Below are 16631 nucleotides of genomic sequence, written 5' to 3'. Positions count from 1 at the left end.
CTACTTTGAAAATCCTTTCTAAATTTACTCTTTTTTTTTTTTAAATATACGAGTATCAGCGTATCAGTATAACTTGTTTATGTTTATATATTACATTTTATTATTATTTTCATTGATACATAATTTACAGATTTGAAAAATGTCACATTACATACACACATTACTGTCAAATATAAATAGCACCTGAGGTGACTGATTTTATACCACCCATAACATGTAGTACGCATGTGCACAAACATTCAAGCATCTCCCTTTGACAAACTAAAGCCTTCTACCTCTATCGCCATCACTCTTGTACGTGTGTACATTGCCAATGAACAAATCATCAATTCCTCATTCATTCTGACGGATAGAGTTGTCCTATAAATGATTTCTTTCTCTTTTCGGTTGAGTTTCCTCAAAAAACAACATCCAAAGTATTGATATACAAAGAGGAGGAAGGCTCTGTCCTCTAGATGTCGTTGGTGATATCGGAGGTATCTCTGCCAGAGAACAATCATTCTTGAAGTTTTCCCTTTTATTGTTGCACGCTATCAATAAAAATTGCAGCACTCTCAGAAAGATGGATGTCTCTGATTGTTGTCAGTGCGTTCGCTGGCAACTTCTCTGTGATTGTATGTGTGACAAAGCGCTTGACATCGAGTATATTTTCCCCTTCTTCAATGACACCCCTGTTGATTATGTATAATAGCGCCACGTATGCAGCAAATGTTGTCATAAATTAGCTTGCTTCTGCTCAGTGGAGGTTATCCGTCCAACCCCTCTGTGACTCTCATAAACACTGCAATTCTATTGTCCCACCAATATCTTTATAGCTGGGCCCTTTTAGCAAGCATGGCTTCCCAGCTCGATTGAATTAGGAAAAAGGAGGAGGGCTCTTTTAATAAAAAAGGAATCTCAACCCTGTGACCCAGCATCCAGGGGCTCCCCATTCTCAGGGTGTTAAATGTCACTGCTAAAATGCCCTAATCCTTTTGGCTTGTCTCCCCCCCCCCCCCCCCCCCCCCCCGCCCCCAAGCAGCCCATCGGCTGAAAACAAGGCTGACCTGTATGGCGGTTACTCCCCAGCCGCCCACCCCTCCACCAACACCGACCGTCCTCCACCCTCCCTGCCACCCCCCCCCACCCTGCTGCCAAGCCCATGCGCTGGCCTGGAAAGTTGCTCTGCAGCAGACATTTTCTTAAACTCCCCCCTTCCGACGTTGGGCAGGGTGACTAGAGCTAGCACCCATGGGCAAGCAGCACCCTCAGTGTGGGTGGAGGAGGAAGCGGGCTGAAGGTGGGGGGGGGGGGGGGAGAGAGGTGGAAGGGAGGTCCTTCAGTCTTTTAAAACAAGTGTCTCTCCCGGAGATAATAGCGTGGGCCCTGGGTTATAAATGATGCATTTTGCTCACCAGAACCTGATAATGGCGGCTCGTTCGGGGGAGAGAGTGGGGGGGGGAGAAAGTTCATCGCACTCTTATCAATGCTCTGTGACATTTCTCCTTCAGCTGTAAAATTCCATATCACATATCTCCTTTAAAGATGGAGAACCTTTTGTTGAACCGATACACACTGCATTCCATTTCACTCCATATGCTTCCTATGGTATATTAATTTATAGCCCATTTGGCAGCGATATAACACAGCCTATCAGCCCAGAAGACTTGGATCCAAGAGGGCATCTCTGTATTGCCAGGCAGAGGTGGTTGAACTTGAACATAGATTAACTTTTTTTTCTCCCCCCTTCAGCTTTACTGTCTATATCAAGACACCAGCTTCACCTTCTCTACTATTATTTTTCCATTCATCAGAAACCCAAGCCAGCAGTGTTATTTCAGTCCCTGGGAATGAAAAAAGCACTATAGCGAGAATGAGGTTCCGTGGGTTAAATTTGGGTTACGAGAATCTTTCTTCATTGTCCTTTGAATTAATTATAAAATCTGATTTAATATGGAGGCAAACCTTAGCAGATAGATCGATTTTTCAGGTGTTCATCTGCAAAAGGGGAAATTGATGATGTCATTTTTCATTGCAGACCATTAGCAAACTTCACATGCTCTGGACGTATATTTTATCGAGGAAACCGCCTGACATTTGAATTTGCGATGAAATCCATCACCACCAGGAATGAGAAATATTCAGTTTGGATTATGGGTTTGCCTGAAGATGAAAAAACATTACATTTCATACTTTTTAGACTAATGTAGGGTTTTCAAACGATATAGTGTTTGTTTTTTACGTCGGGTTGTGATGATGAAGAGGACTACAACCATGAAATATTTTATCATTTTAGGTTTAATTGACATGTGTGTATCTGGGGGTGGAGGTTATCATAATGAGAAGTAGCAAGATGGTGGGGCAACCTTCTGGGCATCGCTGCCACCTGTCCAGGCCCCTGTCTTTCCTTTAAACCACGCTCAGATGGCACTCTGCCACCTAGCCCCTCATTAACATTCGGTCGTATGCCAGTGAAAGGAAAGATGAGTTCACTATTCCTTTGCACCCAAAGTGAAAATAAAAGATAGATAGAAAGAAAGAGAGACAGGAAAAAAAAGAACAGATGCCAGCATGGAGCATCTCGGGTGCAATCTAAGGAAGATCTCCTCTCACAAAGGGGACATTCATGGGTCTGCCAAGTATCTGTGGCGTGCAGGAGGAACAGGCCCTAGAGCCTAGCGACAGATGATGATCTTATCGAAAGGGTGGCTGGGGGGTGGGGGGCCGGGGTATTGCTGGGAGGGAATGGGGAAGAACCCTTCAGCCTCATCATCGACTCCCCCCTTCCAAGTCCGTGGCATTTGAGTGTTAGGAGATGAAGGGGCACCGCGGAGAGAACATGCAACCCATTGTAGGAATCCTTCTTTGTCTTCTCTTGTATTGTGTTTTCCGGGAGTGGATTTTCTGGTACGGCTATGTTTTATTTTGGGAGATTGTTGTGGAAATGAAGTCGGCACAGTAGAGACACTGAGTAATCGGATAGGGCACAGTGTTTATCGGGCAGATCTTCGGCTGGTATCTGCAACAGATGTGACATACCATCTAGGAGCCAAGGTCCTCCGGCAATATACGGTGCAGACACAACTGTCACTTGCACACATGGACGGACCACCCATCACACACACACTGAAACTTCCCCGACCACCTAAAACCTACTACCAGGGAACGCTAGCTCACAACCGCCATAACCACCAAGAGCATCATAAGACATCGAAGGATACTAATATGAATATGAATCAGGGGCTGGGGATGACATCAGTGGTATGTCAGGCATGGCTAAACAGGAAGTAGCATCGGAGCGGTTAAAGGCCGCTGGTCTTATCTGAGGACAAACAGAATGCATCAAGCGGTGGCCCCTGCTCTCGCCGAGGCGGTCTCTGATGACAACCAGCTGTGCTCCAATGTTTAATTATTTCCCTCTAATGAGCTTAGCCACCTTCCAGTGCACACTGCAGGGCCTGGGAGGGACACAGCTAGCACGACCGGCCGAGGAGAATGGAAAGCAGAACATAGAGGAGATAGCACGCCGTGATAATGAAGTTATAAATATCTTCTTTTTTTTTGGGGGGGGGGGGGAGGAGGAAGGGTTATCCATAATTCACCCGGTCTTTATCGTGTTTAATGGAATGGGCTTGTCACTGTTTGATAATAACTCGCTGGATGTAGGGTAAAGGCGTACTTTCTTTTGTGGTCGGAAGAAAAGTTGGTTCTTCTGAGGCCTGGTTGAAAGCCAGTATCTTGTGGCCTTTTTGCTTCCTTTGTTTTAACGGTGATTACAATTAATGAGGATGAGTCATCCGTGTGTCTGCCTGTCTGTACTGTATCTAGAATAACGAAACCACTAGTTTGATAATTACATTGATGTTTATGCATGCAGAGGAGCACAAAGGCATGGGCCCACTGGACAGATATGGTATAATAGCACGCCTCAGATACAAGGCTGATATATTCTTGTACAGGATTGAATAGGAAATTATCCAAGATGTGGGTGAGAATGTATCTTAGCACAAAAGAGTCAAAATAAGTGACTTTTGTTTACATGTACATTTAAAGTAATATCTAATAGTTTTGTTGACACTAAAGTTTAACGTACAGTTGACATCTGCATAGCTTACACTTTTGACAAACACTGAAGCATCCATTCTCACACTCATGCACATTCATGCATCCATGCAGGCATGTAAACATACGGTATTTAGAACCAAATCAACAACACCCATTTTGCACATCTTATGCATGCATACACTCAACACACAAATCGTGGCCTGAGTAAACCATGTCACAGCCTGCCATGGGGTTTGTCAAAACGATTTGATTAATCACCGTTACCAAGAAGTACACTGAATCTAGCAGATAAGATAGCCAGCGGTGTCAGGGAGGTGAGCGGCAGCAGTGCTAACAGTGCTATCCGGTCCCCGGCGTTAATTAACTGGGCCTCTGCAAAGCATTAACAAGAGCTTGCGGCTTCCTGGAACATCAGAAACAGGCCTGACGCTGCCAGCCGGCCCCGGCAGGCCTGCGGTGTCTCCGAGATGCTATCTGGCCAGAAGACACCTTTCAAGTAAGGTTAGCGTGCGACGTGTCAGGAGAGATCCCACCATCAGATGGCCGCTCGCTTGATTTGCTTATCGTAGTCAGGAAAACCGGCGGCTCCCCGTGGGTCTGGGAATCGCAGCGTCAAGAGACATCGAAGGACGATTTTGGGGGTTGTGACATCGTACCTTCGTTCCCGCCGGAAAGGGGAACATGGGCCGCAACGGGACAGGGTTCGTCCCGTGACTGATGGGGGTCCCGGCTGCTGCAGAACACGGGTCGGAGCGGGGAATCGGGGTTTGACCGTTGTGTCCAATTGTTTTGCAGGTGAACTGGACTCCTACCCGAAGGACGGAGAGCGCCGGGTACACACCCGGCAGCAGCTCCCAGTGGGCACCACGTGGGGGCCGTTCGAGGGCAAGATCGAGATGAACCTGGAGGGCGGCGGCATGGTACGTCAGGGTCCGCCGTTTGGGTTTAGTGGGACATACATGTACGTGTATAATATGGTATGGTTTTGAAATATACACATTAGTATTTAGAATCAGAGGAATTATAATGTAAATGTGCATATTAGCATTAGTAATTGGGCATACCACTTCCACAGCACACTACAGTCCTTATTTGCCTTATTTTAAGCATAGGATGATTATGAAGATAACATTATAACTGGTAGTAGTGTTTCCAAGTATGCATTTGACACAAATGTACAAGTAAATAGCTAAACCCATTGCCTGATATTGCTGGTGAGGGTTGCTGGTCCTCCATGTCACAGTGTAAGTCCCTGAGTGGCTGACATGTTGTACACATGACTAGAAAGGCAGCGTACTGGAATCAGGGTCATCCTGGCTGTTCAACCCATCCAGTTTGCTCCCGTGGGATCTCTCCCTCATCAAAGCGTTTGAAGTCCGTCCATTTCAACCATTTCATCTGCAGTTTGATTTACGACAAATCACATTAACTGGTGGATTTCAAGTTTTTAATCCCAGTTTTAATTGAACAAAACCAGTGTCCCGTATTTTTTTTATACTCTACCTTCCATCACGCAGCTTTGCATTAGTCCACTGGCTGCAGTTGTAGAAGTGATCCCACTCCAGCTCCCATGAACAGCTGAAGCCGTGTTGACCCGGTGCTCTGCTGGAGCGGACGTCCCTCCACGGGTTTGATATTTCATTTTGCATGTGGATTAATTAGGAAATTCTTATTAACAATTGTAACCAATCTCCCATTCATCCTGTTAAGAAACATAAGGAAAAGAGGATTTCAGACTCAGAGGCCCTCCCACTGTTCCTCCCCCCCCCCCCCCCCCCGATTTATTTTTTACACTTAAACTTTATTCAATCATTCTCTGAACACTTTCAGCCATTTTCTAAGCTCCTCTTGTGGGTTTGAAGTCTTCTCCCTGGGCAAAGCCAGTTACCCTTGGTTGGAAAAGTGATTTGACAGAGCGACATCTCACGTTGTCTGCAAAAAAGGTTATATATTGCCTGAATTTGCCTGAAAAGCATCCACACCAACCTGTTTCAGTCACTAAATTGACCATCCAAACAATCAATTTACTAGATTGCAAGTAAACAACAACAACAAATCTAATTTATTTCTCAATATTTATCTTTATGCAGACACTAGTTTTAACTTCTGTTCATCTGCGGAAGGGCAAAGGTAATACCCAAAAACGAGGCAAAAGGACCATTTCCTGTTGCCTAATCCTTGCTGGCTGTTGACTTCCCCTTGGCTTCTGCTGCGAATCCTCAAGTCAACCCTTCCGCACATGATTTATTTTTTACCTGACTGAATTTGAGTATCTCGATCAACTCTTGCACTGCGCCACATCACAGGGGAATTGACCAAATCAGCGTTGTTTACGTCACCCCTGTGTCAGGGCTCTGCCGCCATGTTGACCAAACAGTTTCAGTGTCACAGCAACTTTCATACAACAGTTGATTTATCCCCGCTGTTACCCTTGTAGGAGGGGTGAGAAGTGGTGCATGTCTTCAAAGGCTGCCACTTAAGGACAGACCCCAACAACTCTGATGCCTCACCTGGGGGAGGGGGGGGGGTAGAGAGAGAGAGAGAGAGAGAGAGAGAGAGAGAGAGAGAGAGAGAGAGAGAGAGAGAGAGAGAGAGAGAGAGAGAGAGAGAGAGAGAGAGAGAGAGAGAGAGAGAGAGAGAGAGAGAAAGAGAGAGAGAGAGAGAGAGAGAGACATGTTGGGTTAAAATAACAAGGGGGAAAGTGGGGACACGCCATGAAAGACAGAGAGGGAGTGAAAAAGAAAGAAAGAGATGGAAAGAGACGGAGCGGGCAATCAGAATGAAAGCGAGAGTGAAAAGAGAAAAGAAAAAGGGGCCGGTGTTGATGCATGTCAGGGCAGGAGGTAGTGTAGCACAGGGTCACCAGGCACTATAAAGTGTTTCAGGTAGAAATAAAGGCTTATTGCTTCATGGTCTCTCCTCACCTAGGAGGCACTCAGTCATTCTTATGAAGTATAACCTCCACAGACTATTAAATCTGCCTCTACTCTTGTAGATTCTTGGAGACCATAGAGGTGAATGAATTACCCCAAGGCACCCAGGTATATGGCGAGCAGTGACACCCCTCTAACGCTGACCTGCCAGTGAGATATTGATATGTCCTCGCTGAAATATAAAAAAAAGTACATATATCTATTTTTTTCTCTCACTCTCTTTTATCGAGTCGTGTCGTTTGAAAACTTTCTGATTTTTTTCTTAAAAGGACCCAAGGTCTTTGGCAGGCGTGTCACTCAGAGGTCTCCGTCGCTCTGCCTGTTCCTGACAGATCCAAAGACCTAGTGTCTCCATGAAAACTGCCTTTTAACCCGCACGTACCACCGGAGCTAATGAATGTGAGCACACGTTAACTCCTCCTCTCGCCTGCTCCGTCGGAGGCGCGGTGGCCCTGTAACCAGCAGCGCAGCCGTATGGAACGCCGCCCGCCCCACGTCTGGTGTACCGCAGTGTCAGCCGTTCCCCAGGGACGCGTCCTCATGCAGGTCGCTGAGGGAACGCAGGACCGAAATACATGGAGAGAGAGGGAGACAGAGAGAGGGAGAGAGAGAGAGAGACAGAGAGAGGGGAGAGAGAGAGAGGGGAGAGAGAGAGGGAGACAGAGAGGCAGACAGAGAGAGGGGAGAGAGAGAGAGGGAGACAGAGAGAGCGAGAGGGAGACAGAGAGAGAGAGAGACAGAGAGAGGGAGAGAGCGAGAGGGAGAGGGAGACAGAGAGAGGGAGACAGAGATAGGGAGAAAGCGAGAGGGAGACAGAGAGAGGAAGAGAGAGAGTGTGGGACAGAGAGAAAGAGAGAGAGAGGGAGAGAGAGAGGGAGAAAGAGAGCGAGCAAGGGAGGCAGTTCAATTGGAAGTTAGGATGGGACTATCTTGGTACTGGTGGCGTCTGTTGCAGCTGCATTTAGCACGCCAGCAGTGCTGCGGTTTGCCAGCTGCTGGTGGTCCGGTGGTCCGGTGGTCCGGTGGGTCCAAAGAGCGATGGACGAATCAGCATTGAGCTGTTCAAGGCCAGGGCCTAGAAACCGAATGAAATCTGAAAAAAAAAGAGGAAGAGAGAATTTTTGTGGTTATGGAGGATGGAATGTGTGTGTGTTTGTGTGTGTGTGTGTGTGTGTGTGTTTGTGTTGCGGGGGGAGGGGGGTTGTTGAAGGACTCATGACAGGAAATCTGGCCATCTGCAGGACGGAGATAGGGTCGCATCTCCACCGTTTATCAGAGAGGAAAGCAGATTTCACAGCTGATGGGTTAGCCGTGGCAGGTCTGGAGACCCAGGGGGGCTCTGCCCCGGTGTGAGGGATAGCAGCCCTGCAGTCACTGCCTCTGCGGACACGTTAGTGCTTACACACGGGGTAGTTCAGTGTGTGTATGTGTGTCCGTGTTGTGTGTGCGTGTGTGAGTGTGCTAACATGGCCATGCCAGTGACACACAAGATCACTGACACTTGACCCATGTTGTATGTCTATAAATAGCACACTGGATGTCAACTTCAGTATTGGCCTCTGTGCACAAACCAAACACATTCTTTTTTTTGTACAAATATAGTTTTGAAAATGTATTTTTTCCCCCAAATCTCGTATGCTTTCTCGCTTAGGCTGTGTATTCCCTTTTATCACTTTTATTGGAGGCCATTTCACCAGATAGTTACTCCCTGAAGGACCGAGAGAGCAGCGTGTGAACTGAAAACAATGTAATTGGCCTGGGTCAGAGTGCTTCACAGTGAGTGAGAGACGGATAACGCGCTGGCGGTGGTGGTGGTGGTGGAGACGGAGGGCACCTCCACTCTGTGGGAAAAAGACAGCAAAGAGAGAATCAGAGTACAGAAAAAAATAAAACATAAGAAAAAGAACAGCAAATCAATGTGCACTGCTGTCTCCAGCCGCTCCTCTGTTCCCAGCTCTCAAAGTCTCTCTCTCTTTCCTTCTTCTTCTTCTTCTTCTTCTTCTTCTTCTTCTTCTTCTTCTTCTTCTTCTTCTTCTTCTTCTTCTTCTTCTTTTTCTTCTTCTTCTTCTTCTTCTTCTTCTTCTTCCTCTTCCTCTTCTTCTTCTTCTTTTTCTTCTTCTTCTTCTTCTCCTTCTTCTTCTTCTTCTCTCACTCTTGTTCCCCGTTCCTCCGCTCGGTCCTTTCTGTGTTTCTCCCCGTTTGACTGATGGGGCTGCCACAGTTCCGTCTCCATCCCTCACTCGGTCCCGCTGATCAATCAGACCATTAGAGTCCAATTACTGGCCCGGCCACGCGACGCAGGTGAGCGACGAGCGCGCCGTGAGGCTGGCGCTCCCACCTCCCCTCCCTCCCCTCCTCCTCCTCCTGCTCCTGCTCCTCCTCCTCCCCCTCCTCCTCCTGCTCCCCTGATGCTCACACTCTCCCCAAATTAACGCAAATTAATAGTGACACTCAGACATAAATGTCTGCAATTGGGGGACTAAATTAACGGGCCGGGTCGAAGCTATTGAGTAGCAGGTGTCTTAAAGGTGGTAATTATCTTTGGTGGACAGAACCATGAGGAGGATGGGGGCCTCACAGCTTGCCTGGAGTCAGAGGCCTAGCCCCTGTGCGCTTGGCTCCTTTTGTAGGTGTTAATAATTGATTGGGAAGCAGGCTATTAATGAGCGGCAGGTTTAAGGGGCTCTGCTGTGTAATGTGTGCCGGTGGATGCTGCCTCATGTGCAACGCTTTCTACGGATGCCAATTACCGAGGTTTTAGCTAAGGTGTTCTAGAAGTGAGCCTGCCATGCATTAATATATATGAATGATATAGGATATTGTTTAAATATTATATCTGCTGAAGGCCTTCCTTGTCTCTGAACAGGATCAATACATTATTGATCAAATAATTAGACAAATTATTTTTTTGGGGCATGGGAAGGATGGGGAGTGACCAACTCGTACCGTTTTACATCATGATGTGAAGATCTGTATTGAGACATGCCATGTGCCTCTCAAAATGACAGTGGATTCAACAGCTCTCTAGTAAAATTCGACACCAGGCGGACAAGGTTATTATTTCATCAATGGCGAGGTTAAATACGCAGCATGCATGCAGCTTGTAGCACAGAAACAGCTGCCGTTGGTTGGAATGGGAATGCGGAGGGCAATAAACAGCGTGTCAGCTTCTCCTATATTTCTGTCATAGCCTTTTGTCACATGAAGAGCCATTCGTAATATTTTATGTTCGACATTGTTTTACACTATGTGACATAAAATGGAAATATATACATGAATCAAAAAAATACTGGACATCACTGTATTTCCACTTCATGTGAGTGTGTGTGTGAGTGTGTGTGTTTGTGTGTGTGTGTGTGTGTGTGTGTGTGTGTGTGTGTGTGTGTGTGTGTGTGTGTGTGTGTGTGTGTGTGTGTGTGTGTGTGTGTGTGTGTGTGTGTGTGTGTGTGTGTGTGTGTGTGTGTGTGTGTGTGAGAGAAAGAGAGAGAGAGAGAGAGAGAGAGAGAGAGAGAGAGAGAGAGAGAGAGAGAGAGGGAGAGGGAGAGAGACATAGAGAGCGAAATGTGTGCTGTTTGTTGTGGTGGACATAGTGCCCCGGCTCGTAGGCTACAGGAGGAAGAAAGTGTCAAGATACTGTCCTAATTTTCACCTGGGACAGAGACAGAGGCAAGGGCTGTCAGGCGATGGAGTGTGATTATTGTGTAATTTAGTGCAAGGTTGGGATTATGGGTCTGTGCACCAAAAGAAATGCTCCAGAAATTATTCAAGCCATCACTCAAGCCATTTATCTCTGGGGTATTTTTGCCCACCCTTTCCCACCAATATGTTTATTGTTGGCTACCCCTAAACTTAAACAAGTGGCGGCGGATTTTTCTGTTTCTGAAATTATATTTCTCTTCTTGTCATTGCTTCATTAATCAAGAGGAGGCATTCTGAAAAATGTTTTGTTTTGGAGGCTGCAATCTATTTTGTGTGTGTGTTTCTGTGTATGTGTGCGTGTGCGTCTGTGTGTGTGTGTGTGTGTGTGTGTGTGTGTGTGTGTGTGTGTGTGTGTGTGTGTGTGTGTGTGTGTGTGTGTGTGTGTGTGTGTGTGTGTGTGTGTGTGTGTGTGTGTGTGTGTGTGTGTGTGTGTGTGTGTGTGTGTTGTAGTTAATCTGCGCCCGTGGCAGGTTTCCCCTCCGAAACGCAGCGCTAAGCAGCGGTATCGCAGGCCTATTGTTGTAGCCTCTGTCATAGCAAGGAGAGCCTGATGCAGGCCTGGGCTGGCCTGATAAGGGAAAGAGGATTCAACATGGCTAGGAAAGGAGAATCTGTGGGACTTGAGTGTGGAGTATGTATGGGGAAGATGCGCTTGCGCACGCACGCACACGCGGGCGCGGGCAGTCACAAACACCCACGCACACAGGCACACACACACACACACACACACACGCACACACATATATACACACACACGCACACACACGCACATTCATAATGCACAAACGCACAAGAGAAAACAATGTCTATTCCACACACACAATCTGACATTAGGCAACAAACATACACACAATCATGCACACAAATCATCCCGATCGCCACAGTGGCAGGAGCCCAGGCAATTATTTACAGTAACATCCAATTACATATGCAAGCAGGCCCCCCAGGATAGGTCCTCTCTGTGCTATAGCTGGCAAGTAAAACACACGTTTATGATTAACCAACATAGACACAGAAAAACCATTGTGACAAACAAAAATCACCCAGTAAACTTAACTAAGTAACTAAATGTATCCAAAATGTTATAATTTTGGGGGGCATTTGCATTTAAAGGTGGCCTGTGGTTTATATCTGAAAGTCGCACCATTTTTTGGATTCGGCTCAAAAACACCAGCCATTATCAGCACTAACAGGATTTGAATTTCTGTGTTGGACACACAGATAATTTTGGCATAGAGAGAGTGGCTGCATCTAATGAAATAATGGGACCCAATTTTAGGCGGGGAACCAATTTGTGATTGCATGCATCAATTATTTCTTGGGCTTAAATCAATATCTGAGACTGGGGTCTCCTCAGATGGGCAAAATGGTAATTCTTTGGCTTATTTTGCTTTGCGAAATGTCATTTATAGATGAGGTTATTGACTGATTCGCCCTTTGAACAAGTTCATATCATGCTAGAGTAGGGAGAAAACACATTTTCCCTCATTTCATTGTAGGCTGAGTAGCACAGATAGTCGCCACAACACTGCCTGCAGGTGCGTCATAATGACTTCACATTGTGTCTCTTTTGTTTGCGCTTGTTTTCAGGATGTTATTATTATTATGATTTATATTTTCCTTTCTAAGTCCGCTCTTAAGGTTCCCCTGGGTCGCGACGTGAACTCAATGCTCCCCCCTCCCTTCCTCCCCCCCCCCCCCCCCCCCCCCCCCCCGCCTGAGGTGTAAGCGAGCAGGCACACGGTCCGCCAGCGAGTCAGTGAGTCAGTGAGCTACACAGTGCTACCCAGGCCTCAGTGGAGCGCCACTGTTGGGGAGATAATGCATGGTTGACTTGATCTACGAGTGAGCCTGACGTACTGCTTTCCTTACATCACCAGCCAACTACCCAAACTGATATGATGGCAGGTGCCCAGATAAGAGAAGAGAAGGGAGGCACTCCCGCCCGCTTGTGTGCCGCTCCTCTTGATGATTTCATCGTTTACGCGTTTAATGCACCCTGGATATGGTACAGCAAAGCACGCACGGAAATCACAATCTTTTTGGGCTTTGAATGATGGTGGTAGTATATTTTTCAGCTCAGTTCTAGTTCAACACGCGATAATACACATTGCATCTATACCACAGGTATAGAGGATTACACGTTGTGTGTGGAATTTCCTTCGGATATTTCCAGCACCCTTTCCACCGTTTTGGAAGCAGATACGTTAGCATTAACTTCCTAATAAAACACGATCACAATGTGCTTATGAATGCAAAGTCTCCTTCAGAACACCGACAGCTACACAGGTGTAGCGTTAGCCGAGCGTTGGCAGTGAGACAGATAGCTGCAGTGTGACATGGCCACTCGTTCTGCAGCAGCGGCAGAGCAGAACCAGAGACATCTCACACCCCCAGAGAGACAGAGGAACCTGGGGGGCCTAGCAGTAGATGGAGGGAGCAATTCTTCATACACTGCCTGGGTAAGCATGCGTGTGTGTGCGTGCGTGTGTGTGCGTGCGTGCGTGTGTGTGCGTGCGTGTGTGTGTGCGTGTGTGTGTGTGTGTGTCCTCCCCCCTCGCATCCCCATGGCTGTTTGTCAGTCTGCTAGATGCCCATCAAGGCCCAAATTACATGTGTCTGAGTGATGCCGTCTCAGTAGCAGACTGTCACACTTAAGAAATGTGCCATCGGTACGCCCCGCGGTCTCACCCAAAGTAAACAAACACAGATTGATACAAACGATGAAGATTTACGACCAAATGTTCCCGTCACTTTAATGTGACACCGTTGGCTTCAGCGGGGGTCACGCGCTATCACTAAACCACCGTTTCTTTTTCCCCTGGATGTCAGCTTGCGTGTGTGGAGCGGTGCTGGATCCTGTGATGCTTTTTAGTTGTTGATTTACCTCGCTTCAAAGCCCTACGCAAACAAGCAGCGCAGGATTTACTCTCTGCCCCGCGTTATTTTGATGAGCAGCGGCAGCACTCTTGCTCAAACCCCCTCTGCTCGGCACCTATTGCCAGTATGTTTTGCAGTCTGCGATGCGTCTTCCCAAATGAACCATTATCCAACACTTCGATACACAACAGACATCTATCGCTGCGGAGCCGGGAAGGGGGGAGGAGGATGAAGAAGGAGAAGGAAAGTGGAGCAGGAATGAGCCGAGCCAGCTGCTTTGCCATCTGTCACTGTCATGGCTTCACTCTCGATATGTTTGCAGCAACTTCCTCTCAGGGTGACATGAGAAGTTTCCCAAACGTGGCTTTCCCTTTGCAAGCTCGCAGAGTGAAACGCTAGTAGTTATATCGTTTACACGGAGACCATGTGAGAATTTAGAATTCACTTTCTTAGCTTCATTGTCTATTGTGAGTTATTTTCATATTTGAAATCTTGTTAAAAGCTATTTTCGTCTCTTATTGTTAATGGGAATACATATACAGTCCTCCACTGTCACATATGAATTATCTATGAGAATGAATACTGTGAGCCACACAGTGAGAAGGACATACATGCTACATGGAACATGCAGCCCTCTTGTGCTGGAACCTTAATGGCTGAATGCAAGTTTCCACTGAATCAAAATAAAACGGTGAGATAATTCACATTACCTTTGATTATGGTCAAGTTAGCTTGGAGGATAATGCGCTAATCGGTGGGCACTAGGTCCAACACGGTCAATCACCACCGCATTAGGATGGATGTGTATGAGGCTGTCAAAAAAACTGGAATATTACACCACGGGGTCGTCCGCAAACTAATTGGGTAACAAAGACCATTTCCAGTTCAGGAAAACCATCTTTTAACAGTCTGCATGCTGGGACTCTGATAAGAGAGTTCACGTCTAATGTATTTAGCAAGGGGCAAGTTCACCATCTTTATCTTATTTACTTAACTCTGTGCAAATATTGCTGGTCTTTAAGGTGGATTTAGTAAGACCCCATTTCTCTGAAGTGCAGGCAGGGATCAAACCGCTGAAGGTTGCAGTGTGTATTGTTGATCAACTGGCAAACAAATTCTCTCCAGGTTTTGTTTTAATTGTTCATTATACTATATTGATGTGTATACTTCAATAATTGTGTGTTTTCTATCCAGTGTAGGCTACATTCACCGTCAACTTCTTTGCAATCTGAATTTAGCTTTCAGATGCATAGTCATAGCTATTATCCTGAATATTATGGATAAAACTAGAACCACGTTTTTTAAATCACAAGGTTCGGCGAACCTGAAAAGCACACATGTGGTCCATGTTATGATGCTATGTGAAGGTGACAATTTTTTTTTGCTTTTTTGAACAGAAAGCAGAAACAGGAGTTAAAAAGAATATTAAAATCCAATATCAGCAGAGAGCCTCGGAGGTTTATCTGGAGTCAGGCGCTTCATTCAACCAGGAGGCCTGCGATTTGATTGTCTTTATGTGCCGGCCCTGTGTGATCCCGGCCCTCACGGCGTGCTCATGAGAAGGTGGGGAGGATCGCTTTCTCGGTGACTCCTGAACCGACCGTTTCCAAAGTCCAAAAAATAATAATAAAAAACATTCTCCAAATATTTATTCGCAAGAGAGAGAGAGAAATGGAGAGAGGGGCGAGAGAAGGAGGGAGAGAGGGAGAGAGAGAGAGAGAGAGAGATAGAGAGAGAGGGAGAGAGAGAGAAAGTCGAGGTACACAGAGAATATACAGCGTCCTGGCCACCTGGTCCCCTACGGGGTGTGATGGTAATATCCATACAGGTGAACATTACTGGCTGCAGGATGTCCTATTATGCTCTGGCACAGTGCCTTCCGATGCTCCAGGAGTCAGCCCCAACTTACATGCAAAAAGATCAAACAAGTCCTGTGCAATTGAATTCAAATGGGAAAAAATTTCAAATCATTCCAACGCTGACAACTGAGGAGGCATGGAGGGAGGCGTGGGGGGGGGGGGAGTGGTGTTCTTGCCCCTACCCCGCCGCCCTAACCCAACCCCACCTGGCCGAATGTCGAACACAGGGAGAACATGCATGCATATATGCATGCTTGCATGCGGCACCGCCGGGATAATACGAAGGACCGAGGCATACATTACAAAATCAGCCTCGTCTTGTTTACAACTTCAGAAAAAAAGACATGAAAAAGAAGCCCGAGCAGACAGAGCGCATGCATAGTAATGAAGGCGTGAGTCTGCGGTAGATGACGTTGAAACCCAATGCTAAGCCTGCCCCACAACAAAGACCCCAGTAGACGGGTTGTAATGCGTCGCCGAGGGGGGCTAAGCCAACTCAAAGGTGCTTTATTATTGACACGAGGTGTGATGATATACATAGGTTGTAGTGATTGAACAGGGAGACTAGCGTGGAGCCACGGTATAAAGGGAGAGGAGAGGGAGGATGGGGCGCAGGAAAAGGAAGCAGGGTGTGTTCCTTTAGGGCAGGCCGCCCTTATACTCAACCCCATGACTTCAGTGCTGGAGCGCCCTCAAAATGCCCACAGCTCTGAGGAGGAATGCTAGCCTCCATGCTACCTTCCATGCTAGTTTCCGTCCATGCTAGCATCCATGCTCATCCCTGCTTTCCCCGTAAAACCAAATAGCCGTCAGTTTTAGAATCAATATTCTATAACATATTGTTTGTGTTAAAACAAAAATCTACATTAGTAGTATTAATTTATTAGGATTTGGGGCGTGCCTTAAGCAAGCTAGTACAACCGCAATAATAATGTAATAGCGAATGTAGCTCATCTAAATAGGGACTGCAGACAGTGACCATTTAGATGGTCTGGAATAAGTAATGGCTAATACAGCACATGAACTTTGATGCTCGCAGCCCAGTCAGCAGGATAAAAGGTCATTTAAATGAGAAATATTTATTCTCCGTACCCCTCCCACGCATGATAGCGGGTGCTGAATAAAGGGACATGCGCACAGTGATGGGTGTCCCTTTAAAGATTCCCGGAACAGCGGTGACGCTCTCACAATTTAATCGATTTTTAAAAAATGAAAA

General features: G+C 46.6%; 1 protein-coding gene across 1 annotated transcript in view; it reads left to right on the top strand.

The window, feature by feature from the left end:
- Nucleotides 1-16631, top strand: part of zfpm2a (zinc finger protein, FOG family member 2a) — a 125174-nt gene that overhangs the window by 51974 nt on the left and 56569 nt on the right. The window contains exon 4 of the mRNA XM_056602994.1: nucleotides 4840-4964. Within this exon, the coding sequence (XP_056458969.1) occupies nucleotides 4840-4964 (125 nt within the window). The remainder of the gene's footprint in view (nucleotides 1-4839; nucleotides 4965-16631) is intronic.

Source organism: Gadus chalcogrammus, chromosome 11 (assembly GCF_026213295.1).
Source record: "Gadus chalcogrammus isolate NIFS_2021 chromosome 11, NIFS_Gcha_1.0, whole genome shotgun sequence".
NCBI classification, from domain to species: domain Eukaryota; kingdom Metazoa; phylum Chordata; class Actinopteri; order Gadiformes; family Gadidae; genus Gadus; species Gadus chalcogrammus.
The sequence above is the reverse complement of the archived record's forward strand: the minus strand, read 5'-3'. Positions and strand labels throughout refer to the sequence as shown.